At 42.1% G+C, this 18,748-nt stretch overlaps 1 protein-coding gene across 2 annotated transcripts in view; it reads right to left on the reverse strand.

Annotated features, from left to right (window-relative positions):
* Positions 1–18,748, reverse strand: part of STAB2 (stabilin 2) — an 86,603-nt gene that overhangs the window by 32,825 nt on the left and 35,030 nt on the right. For both annotated transcript variants that reach the window (XM_083401266.1, XM_083401265.1), the window contains exons 26-43: positions 17,362–17,457; positions 15,743–15,838; positions 15,061–15,108; positions 13,739–13,875; positions 12,304–12,418; positions 11,507–11,584; positions 11,172–11,270; positions 10,933–11,040; positions 9,637–9,768; positions 8,126–8,254; positions 6,930–6,986; positions 6,077–6,166; positions 5,105–5,300; positions 4,451–4,546; positions 3,724–3,769; positions 2,967–3,043; positions 1,904–2,029; positions 1,213–1,286 (exon numbers count right to left, since the gene is read on the reverse strand). In XM_083401266.1, the coding sequence (XP_083257392.1) occupies positions 1,213–1,286; positions 1,904–2,029; positions 2,967–3,043; positions 3,724–3,769; positions 4,451–4,546; positions 5,105–5,300; positions 6,077–6,166; positions 6,930–6,986; positions 8,126–8,254; positions 9,637–9,768; positions 10,933–11,040; positions 11,172–11,270; positions 11,507–11,584; positions 12,304–12,418; positions 13,739–13,875; positions 15,061–15,108; positions 15,743–15,838; positions 17,362–17,457 (1,800 nt within the window). The remainder of the gene's footprint in view (positions 1–1,212; positions 1,287–1,903; positions 2,030–2,966; positions 3,044–3,723; positions 3,770–4,450; positions 4,547–5,104; positions 5,301–6,076; positions 6,167–6,929; positions 6,987–8,125; positions 8,255–9,636; positions 9,769–10,932; positions 11,041–11,171; positions 11,271–11,506; positions 11,585–12,303; positions 12,419–13,738; positions 13,876–15,060; positions 15,109–15,742; positions 15,839–17,361; positions 17,458–18,748) is intronic.

The following is an 18,748-nucleotide window of genomic DNA, read 5'->3' on the forward strand; positions in this document are numbered from 1 at the left end:
CTGTGCTCAAAGTACGGCACGCACATTGGCTGGGTCTAGATACATCAAAAAGACGTTTCAGGAAAACGCGTTGTAAACTTCATTACGGGACTCCACAGCGCCATCTAGTGTTATAACACATATAAAAATATCCCACGAATGGAAGCGTCTGTAACCTGAGGTACCACTCTATGGGAAAGGACTCCCCCCTCCTCCCATTCCCAAACCACAGTCAGCAACAGAACAAGAACTTTGGGTGCAAAGAGATCTCAAGTTTCAATCCCTGGCATTTTTAGTTAAAAATTATCTCAGGCAGCACATGGTGGGAAATACTGGTGGGAATCTTTTTCAGCCAGAGGACCACATTCTGGGACCATGTGCCAAAGGGAGTGCTAAGAGGAAGCCAAAAGGTGATGAACAGCATTAATCTTACCATTGTTCAGTAGGCTACATTACAGTCACAACCAAAAATCTGAGGTTTATAGACACTTCAAGGACATATTCTAGTCAGGCAAAAGCACTGTAAGGGGTGTTACCTGGGGAGAAGGGCGTGTGGCCTGAGGAGAGTCTCAGGGCTGGCCAGAGGGGCCCGGAGGGCCACATTTGACTTCTGGGCCTGAGGTTCCTCACCCTGCCCAAGAGGCCAAAGAACCACTGTACATGGCTAAATGGATCAATGACCTGTCTCAGTTTAAGGCACCTTCATAGGATCATATGTTGCCATTCTATAACCTATGATTCATGGGAGGTGAGCCTGACCCCATCCATTGGTAGGAGAAGAATCAGGTGCGGGGAACTTCCTTCTTGCTTCCCTGCCACAATTATCTCCCACTGCCAGTTGCCATAGGGCTGCAGAGCTGAAAGGAAGTGTTCTCTGGCCTTCAACACTGGCCAGGGGACTCCGGAGGGCCACAGTCAGATGGTACCTTTTGCCTTCCAGGAAGAACATATCGGCATGGGTAGAGATCAGCTTGGCCCCATCCCCTCAGCCAACTGTTCCAGTACTTGCTTTATTCTTTCTTCATCATTCCCTTTTCTTTTGTATCACATGTATTAGATTGCGAGCCTATGGGCAGGAATTGGCTTATCTTCTAATACATGCACTTAGTGCCCAGGAAATTTTAGGTGAATTGTAAGTGCTAGTAATCAATCTATGTAACAGCAACAGTAGCAGCAGCATCAACAAATTAATGCCTGCAATGTGCATCAAAATGAGATAGGAGCATTGCTTACCTGATTGGGTCCAGTGTGAGTGCACTCTGCATTTTTATCACATCCACCATTATTCTCCACACAAGGATTGATTTCTTTATGTGACAAACACAACAGAGGAAAAAATGTGAGCACTGTTCTGATTCTGAGAGGCACTGCCAAATGAAAGCTACTAGTTTCCAATAATTCTTGCTTGCTGTTGCCCACTAGGATCCCCCTTGGTTTGGCTACAAGGGTAAAATAAGATTATGGTATTTGTAGCAGTTTGTGATTGCAATGCTATACTCCTTTCCTTGAAGGAGCTAAAGGACTTGCAGTGACATCAAAAGTCTACAAGTTTTGTCAAATGTGTAAAGATTTTCTTATGCATGGAGATTTTATTTTTATTTTTACCTGGGGCCACTTTGAATCAAACCACCCTACATGTGAATTATGAAATGGTTCTGTCCTGTTAATACCTTCACTCTCTGAACACGTGAAACCATGTCTGCATTATTATTAAAAAAAATATTCCCAAGAGGTAAGGTTGTGACTCATGACTCCTAGGCCCAGTTCAGAAAATCAGCAATCGCCCTAATCTCCAAGCAGCTAACTGTCTTAAAAAACAAAAACATTTATGGTTTACATGAGAATGTATCAATACATATATTATGTAGCCATGCTGCCTATTTATCAGTCTCTTAAGATCTTAAACCATAAAACAAGCACTTACCAAAGCAGACGATCCCATCTCCAGTGTAACCTGCATTGCAAAGACACACTCTGTTTCCTGGGGTGGTGCGTCTGCATTCTGCTTTGAGAGAACAACCTCCATTGCTGGTTTCACATGCATTGATAGCTGTGAAAGAACAAAGAATATAAAGTACGGCTGCAATCCCCAAGCTGCTTTGGGTGATTTCAAATAGCATGCAGTAGCACACATAGGTTTGCCAGAAAAATACAACCATACAGTGGGGGCAGAGTGTTAATGTATGCTGTGTGTGACACCAAATGGCAGGTTTGGAGTTTGGGCCAAATGCTGAGAAAGAGAGAAGCATCGTTGGGGAACGTTCTCTGTGGGAACATTAGCTGCCTTGCTGTTTACCTCTATCGACGTCCTACTATTTGTTGGAGCGTGTGCAGAGTCCCCATTCAACACGCCAGCGGAGTGCGCCCATGGAACCCAAAAGCACCACAGTTTTAGGTAGGGTCAGTCCCTTTACTGACAGTTCAACGCAGTTCCCACAGCTTTTAGGTTATGTACAGTTGTAGTATACAGTCCTTCCAGCAGCATACAGCCTCCTTGCAGTGTTCCAGCACAGACTAGGCTCTGGCCAAGAGCAAACTTGCTTCCAACACAAGTGGATTTCTACTTTAGATTGTGCTGAGTTACTCTCACATGCTTAACTGGTTTCAGGTGCAAGACAAATTAGCCAGCACACCCAACTTAACCCTTTCCTGTCTTTTTTCCTCTGCATGCATAGACCCTTATATATCAACACTATTTGCATATTTGCAAATAAAGAATATACTTTTTAAAAAAACATTGTAACCTTCAGTGCTCTCCCCTCTGAAGGGAGTAAGATGAGTCATGCCATGCTGCTTCAGAAACTCCTCACCCCTCAAGGGAGTGGGGAGCAGACACCACACATGACCACTTGTGAGCGGAACACTCCTATTCACTGAAACAAATGGTGGTTCTGGTATTTTCCCAGCCTCCTGCCCCACCAGTTTCTTGTGAATGGGAGGCACAGTGAATATGGTATGTCAAATGGAAAAGGACAAAGTCTACTTGCCTGTACAATATGTCCCGTTCCCTTTAAACCCTGCTGCACACTTGCAGTATGCTCTGCCATAGGAATTGAGAAGGCAGCTGCGATGGAAAAAGGAAAGTAAAACAAAACCACTTATTTTGCAGCATCACCACTGCTTATTTCATACAACACCTTTTTCCCAAAAGGTTGACAGACCCATGAAAGCAGATCTAAAATCTCTAAGGCAATCTTTAGAAAGCTGCATTTTCTAAAAACATAGCATGTGGGGCAAAAAAGCAATCCTAACTTCATACACATTGTAGAATGTTTTACACAATTTTTGGTACAATATTCTCCAACGCATACCAAGCATATCATTTTATTTATTTTACTTTGTATAAAAGCATTTATATACTGCTTAATTTTTCAAAAATCTGTAAGTGGTGAGTTAAATTATAAGCAGGTCAGTAGCTTGAAATTTTATGTAATCTAACCTCTCAGAGAACTTTAAACTAGGACAATTTAAAGTGTCAGGTATGTCAAATTAGAGTGCCTGAAACTTATATGTTGCAGGGCAATTATGACAATTTTTCTGCCAATTGTTGCTAGTCCATATGCGTTAACAGCTTAAATTTGGATAGTGTTCCTGTGAATGACTACTGCAAAACTCCCATGCTGGTTGGTGCCTATTTTTGTCAAGCCCCCACCCTCTGTTTCAATGTTCGTGCTATAGTTGCTGGAGAAAGGTGTTATCTGAATGCAGCCTAAATATTATTAGATAGATTGCTGTCATACATACTTGGCACTGGTGTGGCAGGTACTGTTGCATTTATCACCTTTGATTTCTGCAGGAGGAAAATGACTTTGTTAGTCAACAGTATACAATCCCAATTTACCCTGCTCATCAGTTGGTCCCTTACATTTCCTGCCCCGACCTGGCCACAGTGATCCATGCGACGGTCACCTCCAGGCTTGACTACTGTAATTCGCTCTACGCGGGGCTGCCCTTGAAGCTGTCCCAAAAACTCCAGCGGGTGCAGAATGCTACAGTGAGGCTCCTCACGGGGTCTCTGCCATGGGAGCATATTCATCCAGTGCTTTTCCAGATGCAATGGCTCCCGGTGGAGTACAGGGTCAGATTTAAGGTGCTGGTTTTGACGTTTAAAGCCCTTTACAGCCTAGGACCCTCGTACCTACGGGACCGCCTCTCCCGGTATGCCCTACGGAGAGCCTCAAGGTCCATAAATAGCAACACCCTAGTGGTCCCGGGCCCTAAGGAAGTTAGATTAGCTTCAACCAGAGCCAGGGGCTTTTCAGAGCCTGGTGGAACGCTCTGCCTCATGAGGCCAGGGCCCTGCAGGATCTGATTTCTTTCCGCAGGAAATTTCAGGGTCACATTCAGCTGGTCTGAAAAAAAAGTGAACCTGTGCAGCTTCAGTGATGGTGCCTTCACTGCCTGGAGCTCTGAGTTTTAAATCTGCAGCCTCAAATGGTAGCTCAAAGTGATGGAGAGCAATCACACTTACCTTCATCGCATTTCACACCTCTCCAGCCAACATCGCATTCGCAAGAGCCATCGCCTTTAATATCATCGTTGCATTTCCCATGGATGCAAGGACACTCTAAGTGCAGAGAGGTGATGTTGTAAGGACTGCCCCAGCAGTAACAACAACTGGACTATGAAGGGAGGTCTGCCTTAACGTATTATTCCGACTTCCTTTCTTGCCTTAACATACTCAAAGGGGCTTATTTGACTTAAAGCATGGCTAATATATTATATTTTGCAGATGCAAGAGTCTTTCCCATAAAGCAGAAAACAAGCAGAAAACACTACTGTACCAATATAGCACCTCAAGTTTTTGAGATTTGTGTGATCAAGGGCTGCCCCTTTTCTTCAAAGCCACAGTAAGCTTTGAAGAACCACAGAGGTTTGCATTATGGCCAGTTACACAGGTCCCTTTTTTGCATTTCAGTGAACTCTGATGCAAAGTGACCTGATCTGAAGTCCCCAGGCTAACATGCAGCTTGGAATGTAATGATCACTCGGATTTTATACTACTTTTGAATTTTGTGACATGGTTCTTGGAACAACAACAAAACGGACCTAAATGTGTCTATTGCAAGTCAAAGAGAGGCAAGCAACTTAACTAGTTGTCTCAGTGGTCTGAAACCTGAAGTACCTTGATCACAGCCGGTGCCATATTTGCCCTTGATACATTTTTCACAGGCTACTCCCTCGAATCCTGCTTCACACTCACAAGTACCATTGCCATTGAGGCCGTCTAAGCAAATCCCATTTCCAAAGCAAGTGTTTCCAGCCAGTCCTGGACAAGGCTCGCACTGAGGGCCATAGAAGCCCGCACAACACTCCCTGGTCTGAAAAAGGAACAAACAAGGTAAGGCGAATGCAATTGCGTTTAAGAGAATAAAAGAGAAGAGGTGCCATAAAAGGACTATGAATTAAGGCAGGAACTCTTGAGCTGCCTTATTTATTGTGTGCTACAGTCTAAGATCAGCCACAGAGGCCCTCCTCACAGACCCACAAGTAGGTAATACGAGACAGGTTGGAATACAAGACTGGGCCTTTTCAGTGGTGGCCCCAGCCTATGGAACGCCCTTCCCAAAGAGATAAGTTTAGTTCATTTTCTATTTTCTTTTAGGCACGACATAACTCTCCCCGCTTTGGTTAGGCAGCCAAACAACCTGAATTCTTATTGTTAATCTGATGGTGCAGGCTAGCTTTGATTATGATACATATTTGTTTGTTTTTTGCAGCTCTGGTGACTTTCAGTTTTGTAAGATGTCTAATTTGTATGTGGTTTTAATTATTGGATTGGTGATGTTGTTGCTTTATGGCACAAGCAGCCAATATGATGCCCTGCAGATATTGTTGGATATTATTTTTTCAACAACCCTTGGAGGGTTTCACAGTGGCTACCCTATGGCACTTTGTCTTTGGTTTTTGTTTTTCATACCAAGCTTCTTTGAAAGGACCATGTTGCTAGGAAATCACTTTAATAAAACAATTTCTCCCTACAGATACGACAGTCAGTTTTCAATGTTCTGTTTCTCTCCCACACCTCAACCCCCTTACATTCTATCAGTGTCATGATAGTATGACAGATATGCTTTGGATGGTAAAGAATACCCACAATTGTGCTTTTACTGCATCTTGGCTGGCATCCGTAGCGAAGGGACAATCTTTCGGAATGGAAATACAAGCAGCTCACTTTCTTGTATTTCTGTACAAAAGAAGTGGACAGTTTTACACTTAAAACATTGCATCAAATTCAGCTAATGAATATCCCCTGAAATATTTTTCAATGGAAAACGCTAATTGAACATGCCCAAATCCTATTCAAAATTTACAGTCAATTAGCACAAATGGGCAAAATAACCTGACTCACAATAAGGCACTGACAAATGAATTATTCTCTTGAACTGAATAAATATACAAAGTTTAGAAACTTCGGAGAAAATCCAGCTCCCCCTGTAAATTCAGAGGTCACAATGAAGTTTGTTTATTATGTCCTATGGATTCTGCAGCCGCAGGAGGGGGTGGATTGTCTTCTATGGGTTATATCCTATACTGGGCATACTCAGGAGTAGACCCCCCCCACACACACGCACAGCAGGGGTACCCTCTATATGCTGCCAGATTCCTGTTAGTCCTAGCATGAACGAATCAACAAGGCCACAACTGTTGTAGGCAGTAACAGTTCGTGGGGTGGGGGCACTCAGCTGACGTCCTGTCACTGATTGTGGCTTACAGTGAGGGAGAGGGGTGAGGTGGCAGCAAGGTCAAGTGCCAGATTGGCTTTGCCACTGCATTTGCGCTGTGCTAATCTCACCACCATTCATCTCTCTTTAGGGAAGCCGTAGTGGCAACAGTGATGGGAGGTCGGGCAAGTGCCGTCATCCACTGCTGATTGTAATCCACCAACATCTGGAGGACCTTAAGTTCCTTACTACTTATTTATAGCAATTTAATTCTAAAATATTTACCAGTGGTGTAGTTCCAATAGGACAGCTAGGTACGGCCAAGCACGACAAACACTTTCCCTTGAAAGCAAAGCAAACATATATTTTCAGAGGAAGGGACCATGATATATACTTGTGCAGGCCTTTGCACATGTCACAAATGCCTTAAGTGTGCAGAGGTTTGGCACCATCTATTTTTATCCAAATGAACCCTTGGGTGCACACTGACAATTTCCCCCCAATTTCATTAGTGCCTCCCACAATTGTTCCCTACAGTTACATGTTGCATGTTTTAACAATGGTAGCCTAACACCCTTTAATTTATTCATCTCTAACCATTGACCATTTGTGCAAAAACCAGAAGAGGGAAAATGAAGGATATCGAGAGACCGAATGTGCCATTTCAATCCTTGATTGGCCATAAAACTCACCTGGTGCACTGCCTATAAACCTAATATTCCTCACAGGGCTGTTCTGAGGATAAACTAGGGAGGCAGGAGTAATATAAGCTGCCCTGAGCACCTTGCAAAAAAGGGTGGAATAAAAATGTCACAGCAATATATTTAAACAAAGAGCTGCAAGCTTGGGAGTTTATTTGCAATGAAATTGCCTCATTGATTGATTCACTTGCAAGTAGTTTGAAATGGCAGACTAGAGACCCTACTTGCAAGTAACTATACTAGCTTGACTTTTAACTTGCAAGCTTGAAGGGGGCAAACGTGTTTTGTATGCCATCTTGCCTTTATGTTGAAAGCAGCCTCTATGTTCAAACCCTGCTGCAACAGCCACAACTACTAGTAAAAGCAAGTATCTATGCTTGCTTTCCTTGCTTGCATCTCCTACATCCAGTAGAAATAGGGGGAAAGTAGGGAAGATATTTGGACAAACCCTGGGATGGATTGATCAATGGCCTGATTTAGCAAAAGCCAGCTTCACATAGTACCATAGATACTTCTACTTGTCAGATCACTAAAGCTGTATAAAATAAGATCAAAGATTGTAGGGTTAAATTAGTCAATGTATGTTAATGGACCGTATTGCCCTATATTGCATTCTACCAAACTGCAAAGTGAAGACTTATTTTCCTGGAGGACTCACTAAATAAAGATATGTTCTATATATTAATTATTTTTCTTTAAAGAAATGAAAACACATCTAATGTATATAAACATTTATAACGTACACAAACACACATAATATATACACAGAAAGGCACTTACAGGTACTAGCACAGTATTGTTGCTATCACATCTGTTCTTCTGGATTTCCATTACCCTTTCCAGTCCATGAATTATTCCTTTATCGGTTGCAACATTTGGGTAACTTAAGGGCGCCTCATTTATGTAGAGCTGCACACAATAGGTTATCAGTTTAGTACACACCAGGCGGACCTACTTAAAGGATCATTTGTTGCATTAACTTTTACACAGCAAATATTATCTTGCTATTCCAGTAAGTGCAATAAAAGGCACTGCAGAGGAAAGAATTGAATTTGAAGCATGCAGTTGGAAAAGGTCTCATGTTGCACATTAAGGGCTGCAGCTCAGTGAGAGCATGCAGAAGGCCCCAGGACCAGTCTGCAACATCTCTAAATAGGGCTGGAAGAGACCCTTGCCTGAAATCTGGATAGCCGTTGCCAGTCACTGCAGAAAATACTGAGCTAGATGGACCAATTGTCTAACTCGTATAAGGCAGCTTCCTATGAACCCAATTCATCTTATTTCCCAAAGTCCTTCCAACTCTGTTATCTATAAACATATGACTCTAGTTGTGTGCATATCACTGTACATCAATCTGCACTGGCTGGCTGTGGGTGTGCAACTGTTTGGACTATCCATACTACTCAGCAGCAGATGCCAGATTGGGGTGCCACTGGTCTCCTAACCTCCAGTTGGTTACGTCGCTGCTGCTGCTGCTGCTCCCTGGGAAATACAGTGAGGGGGCACTTACCTCCTGGAAAGTGGCAGCGATGTGACTGATTAAAGGACAGGTGAGTGACAGCAGCTGAACACACCTGCTGCTATTGATTTCACTCTTACCATTGCTCCTTTCCCATTATTTCTTTCTCAAAACTAAGCAATGCAATCCTATACCTGCCTACTCAGAAGTAACCCCAATTGCGTTCCCCAGTAAGTTTATATAGAATTGCAGCCTAAATGGCTAATTCTGATTTGTACAACTGAATAAAGCAAAGGAAAATTGTAAGTAGCTTGAATAAACATAATAAAGCGTTCTTTTCGCTTTAAGAAGACATTTATCTACCAGAGTTTCCCAAACTTGGGTCTCCTCTAAACAGAAGGACCAGTAGTTGGGCATGAGGGGAACTGTAGCCCCCAAACAGCTGGAGACCCAAGTTTGGGAAATGCAGCTTCATAATTGCAACAACAGGGACCTTAAAACAGTTGCTAGTCAATGCCAGAAGTTAATGTTGATTCATTTGCTCTTAATCCCAATTTTTGAACTTTAACTCAAGTTCTTAGCTCAGCACTTAATGCATATGAGTAATGTTTACATATGGTGAATGGCCTCATTAGCTAGGGATGTAAATACAGTCCCATTATACCAATGAGTAAGCCTCACTAATGTAAACTTATGATCCAGATCATTGAAAGCAATGAGGCTTTCCCTACATTCAGTTACCCAGATGTAAATCTTTTTCCGGATGAGGTATTCAGATAAGCAGGCAGTTCCAAAAGCCAACATAATTATCAACAAGGTTTATACAAAGTACCTGGCCATCATGAATGACGAATCCCACTCTAAAGGACAATCCAAGCATGGTTTCCTTGAACATCCCATTGTGCATATCATTCTTCAGCAGCTTCTCCTCTAAAATAACATGGTATCGGATCTGGTTTTCATCCTGCAGATTAAATTGATAATTTATGTTACATACTTGAGCAAGGTGTGGACTTCCAAGCTTTCTGTGACAAAAACAGATCCCAGCAGCAACCAGTAGACAAAGGATTTTATTATCAGTTAGCTGTAGGTTGGAGCCAGACAATATATGTTTTAGAGAGTGGCTGCCGGGACATATAACACTGGTCCTAAAGGATCTTCTCTGGCTCCCAGTATGTTTACGAGCACAATTCAAAGTGTTGGTGCTGACCTTTAAAGCCCTAAACGGCCCCGTCCTGTATACCTGAAGAAGCATCTCCACTCCCATCGTTCAGCCTGGACACTGAGGTCCTCCTCCGAGAGTTTTCTGCTGGTTCCCTCACTGAGGGAAGCAAAGTTACAGGGAACCAGGCAGAGGGCCTTTTCGGTAGTGGCACTCTCCCTGTGGAATGACCTCCCTTTAGATGTCAAGGAAATAAACAACTATCTGACTTTTAGAAGACATCTGAAGTCAGCCCTGTATTGGGAGGTTATTAATGCTTGATGTTTTAAGATATGTCGTAAGCTGCCCAGAGTGGCGGGGGAAACCCAGCCAGATGGGCGGGGTATAAATAAAAAATTACTATTATTATTTAAATTATTAACAGTGGCATGAAACATTTCGCATGGTATGAACGTGTATCCCATCACTGTATGGTAAATTAAATTTGTAGGGCTTCATTCTGCTTTTTAAACCTACAAACCCCATTTGACCATCTGCACTAGGGGAATGAGTGTGCACACAATGGATAAATTAATAATAATAATAATAATAATAATAATAATGGCATAAGGCAGGCTCTGCTCACAGCCCCTGCTATGCAGAGCTAAAAGTGTAGAAGAATCAGCAAAGGTTCACATAGAACAGGCATCCCCAAACTCAGCCCATAAATGTTTTGGGACTACAATTTCCATCATCCCTGACCACTTGTCCTGTTAGCTAGGGATGATGGGAGTTGTAGTCCCAAAATATCAGGAGGGCCGAGTTTGGGGATGCCTGACACAGAAGAATGTTGTATATCACACCACAGCACTTCCTTTAAGTGAGCAGCCTTTTTGCATTTTTAGTTTTTTCTTAAAGCACCAACCACGCAGCAAGAGAAACGGTTGCAAATATGCCCCGATAAAAAGTTTGGAAACCAATACATACCAGGGAGGTTAACTGTTTGTTCTTGAGGTAGGTTTCAATGGCACTGTTGCTTGGGGCAAAAATGGTATAAGTGGTAGCAGCTTCTATTTCACTTGCCAGATTATATTGCTGTTGTAAAGAGAGAAATGCGTTGTTTTTTAAAAAATGGACTGTTACCTATTATCTGCATGGCAGTTCAAATAAAAGCATGGATACATGCAATAATGCATGTCACTTCTCAAAAAGGAATGAAGACTTACAATAACGTAACCCCTGAAAATGGAGTAATCTGGCATCTGTTCTAAGCGGGCAAGCAGTTTGGGCAATGTGCCACTGACTCCCCGAAGGGGTGTCAGAACCTGCAAACAAAAACACAAGGCCAACTTTAAACAGCAGGCACAGTAGCGCAAAGCATTTAAAACAATATCAACAATATAAAAAGAAAATAATTTTGAGAAACTGTATTTTTTTCTGTTTTACGTGATGTTAAGTGGCCAATCTAGAGGGAGGGAGAAAAACACCAACTCAATACTTTAAACATTTAGTATTTCTTTTATCTCAGTTTCCTAACTATTAATAATATGGAAGCAAATACCTTATCAATTACATGTATAATCCCATTTGTTGCTGCAATATCACCTGCTACGATGTTGGCTCCATCAACAGAAAAATTCTGGAAAGCAAGGCGGGGGTAAACCATTTATGTAAATAAAGCTACCAGGTTTCAAATCACAGCTGGCTTAGGACCTGTGATCTCTCAGGCCCAAAAGCCAAATGTAGCCTTCCAGGTCTCTCTGTGTGGCTCTTGGAAGACTCCCCTGATTTACCCCCCACCCCCAGAGCCTTTGCCAAGCATTTTCCAAAACAATATGACAGCTGAAATACATTTGAAATTCACATGTCTCCAATTTTTGTGATGTAGTTCTCCAATCAGTGTTTACAAACATTCACATATTAGGGGAAAGTGTGCATTCAGATGAATACACATAGTGAAAATACAGTGCAGGAATGCATTGTACTAGGAGAAATTGCCTGCAAAAACGCGTGACTAGTCAGAATTACATACAAAAATGTGTTTATTGGGGAAAAATCACATTGAAATTCTTCAATGAAGATTCTTTTTTCTTTTTTTAAAAAAGCAGATTGCTGCGGAAATGTGGAGAACTGAAATTCAGATTGGAAAAATGAGAAACAGGGAACAGGAACTGACAGCCCCTTCCATACCTACTACTAGATAAAAATTACACTCATAGTGTCTGAGGCCCATACTAGCGAGTTCTTACTCCCTTGCTCAAAACAGGAGCATATTCAAACACAATATGATATCTGATTAGCACATTTCTCTTGGCACACATAAGAACAGCCTGTGAGTGAGAGTACAGGTGAACTTACTCCATTTTCTTTGGACAAAGCCAGGAAGTTTCCAAGCAGAGATGTTGCCAGCCCATTGGATGACGACAAGGCTTGGAGGTCAGAAACTGTGTATGCTCCCCGTAATACATGGTGCCTAACAGAAATGCAAGTTAGGTTCAAATGACGTGAAAGTTATGGCTGCTCAGATTTTCTTACAACAGAAACCCAATTCTCTTTCAAACACCATTTGAGCCAGGAGCAGTTAATATAGAATCATAGAATCATAGAGGTGGAAGAGACCACAAGGGCCATCGAGTCCAACCCCCTGCCAAGCAGGAAACACCATCAGAGCACTCCTGACATACAGTTATCAAGCTTCTGCTTAAAGACCTCCAAAGAAGGAGACTCCACCACACTCCTTGGCAGCAAATATCACTGTCGAACAGCTCTTACTGTCAGGAAGTTCTTCCTAATGTTTAGGTGGAATCTTCTTTCTTGTAGTTTGGATCCATTGCTCCGTGTCCGCTTCTCTGGAGCAGCAGAAAACAACCTTTCTCCCTCCTCTATGTGACATCCTTTTATATATTTGAACATGGCTATCATATCACCCCTTAATCTCCTCTTCTCCAGGCTAAACATGCCCAGCTCCCTTAGCTGTTCCTTATAAGGCATATGTTAATAGGTTAGGAGGTGCTTCCCTTTCCTACACAGCTGGTGGCAATTTGTTTCCTGGAACTATTTGGGAGGGACCAATTGCATAGTTCCTAATCTTCCTTCATGCCACCTGAGTGATGGAGAATCTGCTGGTCCTTCACATGCCGTTGGGAGTTCAGTAACTCTATTGGCTACATTGGCTGGGGCTGATGGGAAATGGAGTCCAACTGCATCAGCAGGGCCCCATCCCTGGTATAAAGAATGCAGGTGAGTGGCTTCCTTGCCATTGCTGTCAATATACAGATTGCTTTTCAGTCAGGTGGCTAACATGTAAAGCTGAACAATACTCCTCCAACTTTCATAGTTGTGTAGTTGCTGTGTTTATTTCAGCATTGGAAACCAGAATCACTTCACTGATTGTGGAGTAGATGGAGCAGCTATTGCATAACCAGTGGATATATGGCAGTTGCATTGTCATTATGCATGTAGAAGGAGTTGTGTCCTGGATTCAAATCAAGACACCAGTGAAAACTCATTGGATGAAGGAGGCCCCTGCCCCAGCCACAAAAAATCACAGGATGTAGGACAAGTATTAGGGGCTGGAAGACTGGTACAGAAGGGGTTGTGGGTATATTGGCTAGTTTTCTTAAGTGAGTTTTTTTTTTTTGCACTCGCTCATAATGTGTAAACCTCGGCTCTGATCATGCCCCTTGGTACAGAAGCCTATCGCAGTAATTACGAAGACAATTCCAGTAAAGGATAAAGTACTTTATAAATGCATTTAAATGGAATGGCAAGGGTGAAAAAATGTTTGACATACTTTATTAGAGTTTGGATGTTGTTTTTTGACATCCAGAAATTTCTCTCCTCTTGGTCCATGTTCTGAATTGCTTGCTGAGAAGGCACAAGGAGGGTTAGATTTGCTGCATCTGCCAGCAATGTCTTCACTGCAGCTGCCTAAATCACAAGACAAAACACATTGCCATTAATTTGTTAATATTGTAAGCTCTTCTATGGACCAGCATCAGTCTTTGGCTGATGCCAACAGTGGAAGGACTTCATCTTCTGAAAAGGAGTCTAGTTATCAGGTTCAGAAAAGGGCAAGCAAAATCATCTGTGGGGATAGAGTAAATTCCCTTTGAGGAATGTTAGTTTTAATTTTGAAAAAGGTAAGAACGGACGTGATCGAGGTGTATAAAATTATGCATGGTGTGTGGAGAAAGCAGAAATACATTTTTCTCCCTCTCTTATGATACTAGAACTCATAGACATCCAGTTAAGCTGAATGTTGGAAGAATCAAAAGGACAGGCAAAAGGAAGAGCTCCTTCACTCCCACAAAAAGTAGTGATGGCAACCAACTTGGATGGCTTCTAAAGAGGATTAAACAAGATTCATGGAAAATATCAGTCGCTACTAGGCTAGCCATTGTGGCAAGGATCTACCTCCACTGTCTGAGGCAGTAGGCCTCTGAAAGCCAGCAGCTAGGAACCACAAGTGGGGAGAGGGCTGTTGTGCTCAGGCCATGATTTCAGGCTTCCCATAGGCATCTGCTTGGACACTCTGTGAACAGGATGCTGAACTAGATGGGCTTTTGGCCTGATCCCTAAGGCTCTTCCTTTGTTCATGAGCAAACAAACACGTTGCAACCCAGAGGCTGGCTGAGGGGGTCTTTGAAATGTGCATAATTGCTGTCCCATCGGTGGGACAGCACTGAGGAAAGCTCTGCTGATGCAGATGTACTACGCGTAATGGGAGGACAACATTTGTATCTCTAAGATGCAAAGTCTCCTTGTTCCCCTGACGTGGCCCTACAGCTGGCATAGTTAACTTCCCTCCCACTGGTGTTAATAGGGGCCAAATGGGGAAATTAATGTTTGTCCGGGGGAGGGGTGTGTGAAGTGACCCCCTCCTGTCCTGACCATAGCTGACAACGTTTCCCTTTTTTAAAGGGAAATTCCCTTATTCCGAATAGGATTCCTCGCAAGAAAAGGGAAAAGTTGACAGCTATGGTCCTGAGTGCATCTCATGCCAGTAGGATATCGGAAGTGGCAGCAGCTGCGCCACAGATTTTCTCTCCGGCCCCCCTCCACAGGAATTGCTCTGGTCACGTCTTTCGATATATTTTTAGAAGAGGTACTCACACCAACCCACTCATTAAATCCAGCTGCTTCTGACAGAGAAGACAATTCCTGAGCAGAGAGAGAAAGAAAGATAAATGACATGTACAGATGGCCCACAGTTTAGTGCATGAGCCCATGCTTTCCAAGCACATGGTCTCAGTTTGAAGTTCCTGGCATCTCCTGTTTTGCAACAATGGAATATTTTGCATTTCATTTGTATGAAGATGTAAGATGACAGCTGGTATATTGATAATGCTTCATCTGCAATATGCTTTTCTATAAGTTAATAGTTGCTGTGAATTAACCTGAGCCATACCCTTGCTTCATGTATACAAACATATTGTGATGGTAGTTGGAACCCTATTGGTACTGTAAATTTGCTTTTGCAGTTCTTCCCCCAGATTTTATGTATGTGTGAGTTAACATGGTAGTTATTGAAAATAGCTATACCTATTGTGGTGCTGGTTGTATTCATTTTTAGGATGTATTGCATGTACTTTAGATATGATAAAGGCAATTTTATCACCTTGCTCTTAATTGACATGATACTGTTTCCTGGCAAATAAAGCATAAAACAGTGAGTATAAACTTCCTCTAAGAAGGGGTATTTGTGCCAGGTGCCTCTGTTACATGGTGGCATTTGCAATGTAGAAGCTGAGATATTGGTCATAATCATTTAGGCAAGTGTTAGGTTCCTACGCACCTCCGCTGCATTTCCATAGCATATGCTGCCGTCTCCCTCATAGCCCTTTGAACACACACATTCCCAGACTCCAGAAGATGTGAACTGACAAACAGCCTGTTAGAACAGGGAAATAATAATCAAACACCTAGTCACCTGTGTATTCTTCCCAATGCAATATGGTTTTGCAGCATAAAAGGCTTTTGCGCTTACATAACTGGTGGGTCCCTAATTCCTGAACGCATTTCTTCTGAACAAATACTTAAAAGTACACTTTTGGGTGCTTCCAGACTGTTTTGCAGGAAGGATTCAAGTGCATACTGGAACTTTAGTTTTGCATTGTTACAGTGGGCTAAACAATTCTGTCACCCTAGTGCAACAGATTCACTTTAAAGAAGAACCTGGCATTTTGCAGTTTGGAAAGTGATGAGGAAATGCATTGAAAAGTGTGTGACAAACAAATTAATACCAGGAAGACCAACACCCAACAAACAAATCAGAATAAATGCAAACTAATGTTCATTGTTGTGTAACTGGCCACAAACAAGTTGGAACAAATGTTCAGTAAACATTATAACCTCTGCATAAGCTTTGTGCAAGAAAGTCAAGATCAATACTAAAAAAAAAGATATTTAGAGGTGACCTTTGCTTAAGTGCCAGTGAAATCAACTAATTAACATCTAGTGTACAGTTATCTACATGGGAAGCAAAGCCACTGTAAAGTAAATCCTTTTAATTCAAATACACTAATTAAGGTGTTAGTTGCAAGAATTATTCAGCTAATGCTTAGAGCTCTATTATAAGATTGGGAGAGGAGGAATAATCAGCCTCTGTTGTGAAAGCCACTATTCTGTTTTGTCTCAACAGAGTCTGCACAGAAGTACTCAGTGAATTATTATTTGTTTGCCCTGCTCTTTGGATAACAGTTGTTAATTTAGGGCTACTGCAAATGTGGCATTCATCTTATATTGGTAATACCTCCGTACAAAGTGCCAGAGAGGGAGGTGACCTGTCAGATAAATTTTAAGTGAGACTTTTCTATTGCCACTTGATAAATAAGAAGGGAAGGTGGTGAGGCAGAGTTCAAGGACTCGTGTGGTTTGCAGAGTTGGCAGGAGGCATCTAGACCACATCATGCTCCTGAATGTTTTTGTTTAGAATATAGCTTGCTTTGACCAAACCCAATCTGATATCAAACCATGGAGTCCTAAATTGATCCCAAGTCTCTCCAGTGCAAGTTCAGCATTAAAGATGGAAAGATCTGTCAGTTTCTGTTCTCTCTGTTGTTTATTTTTCCAGTCTTAAATTCAGTTCTCCGCATTTTTGAAGCAATTTGAAATTTAGTTTTCTTTAAATCCTCATCCTTCAGCATTTTAATGCAAATTTCTCCTAATAAACATATGTTTGTATGTAGTTTTGACTAATGTTACATTTTTGTAAGCATTTTCCCTAATACAATGCATTCTTGTATGATATTTTCATTAATATGAAGGACTTAATATGTAAGGACTAGAGAGCCTCAAAGTTAGACCCATTGAGAGTAAAATGTTAGTGATTCTATGAAAAATAATATAATGCTTATTTTAGTATATCTTTATTATAAAAACCTTTGCAGAGTTTGGACAAAGTGAATTACTCACCAGTGGATGGCACTTTCCATTTTGTTCTGAACAAGAGTTTATCAGTTCACATTCATATCCATTTCCTCGAAATCCCTCCTTACATTCACAATCATTCTGTATTATAGGGGGAATGTGAAATAAAATTATTCACTTGAACTGTTCAACTCCTATGCAACCTCTGTCAATAAAAGTTTAAAATGAAGCCATGCTAGGCTCCTTTGGGTGGAAGGATGGGATATAAATTTAAATTTAAATATAAATTTAATAAATAACCTAACCTAACATAAAGTGCAATAGTGCCTGTTCAATAGATGATGCTTGGAGTCAACTCTGGGCATCATCTTTAAAATCCTAGACAGTTTAGAACCAGGGTACCTAAACAACCACCACATTCCCCCGTGAACCTTCTGTGCACGCAGGCAATCAGGGCAGCTCCTTGTCTCTGTTTGGCCACTGTCAGATGCCAGGTTGGTGTGTATGTGAGAATCAGGGCATAGTAACTCACCAATTCTGGAACATCCTTCCCCAAGATCCCCTTGATTATGGTGTTTTCAAATTATTTATTGTCAATGAATCTATGGGCTTGGTTGATTTCTGGATTGTGTGTTTAAAAAACACTTGATGGTTTAAGATTGCTTTTAACAATTTAACAAATCTGATGTTAAAGACAGGCTCAGTAAACAATTTGACAACCGGAAGCTTGGGGAATCAGAATGAAGAATAATAGCCATGAGTCATGGTTTTCAAACATCTCGGCTGCAAAACATTTTGGAAGCTGAATGCTGAAAACCCAGAAGTGTTTCTGTTTTCGAACATGCCTCAGAAGACAAACAGCTTCCGAGGCATGTTTCTCAATTTTCCTCATTGAACTTGCTGGCAGCCTTTTGAACGGCGGTTTTGGAATGTTTCGGAAGTCAAACGGACTTCCAGAATGGATTACGTTTGAAAACCGAGATTCCACTGTAATAAAAATATCAGGGCCAACCCAGCCATTAGGCAGGGTGAGGCCTCTGCCTTAGGTAGCAGAAGCGCCTGAGGCAGCACCCTGCGGGTGCCCCACCCGCCCCACCACTTCCTCTAGTGCTGGAGAAGTGGCACCAACATTGGCCCCGATCTGGGACGAGATCTGTGCAAGATCTCCCTCCAGATTGGTGCAATCTTGCCTGAAACTGGTGCCGATAGCGTCACTGCTTCTCCATCAGCACCAGATGCAGCAGGGGGCATGGTGGCAGCAGCAGAGTGAGTAGCGGAGGCAGCGGTGCTGACAGCAGTGGCAGGGCGGCATTGAATATATGCGCTAATGAACGAGCTACTAACTGCATGTCATTTGGACTGCATTATTACCGCAAAGGAAGTGAGAGCTGGACCATAAAGAAGGCTGATCCCCGAAGAATTGATGCTTTTG

The sequence above is a fragment of the Podarcis tiliguerta genome, assembly GCF_965153285.1.
Source record: "Podarcis tiliguerta genome assembly, chromosome: 10".
NCBI lineage: Eukaryota > Metazoa > Chordata > Lepidosauria > Squamata > Lacertidae > Podarcis > Podarcis tiliguerta.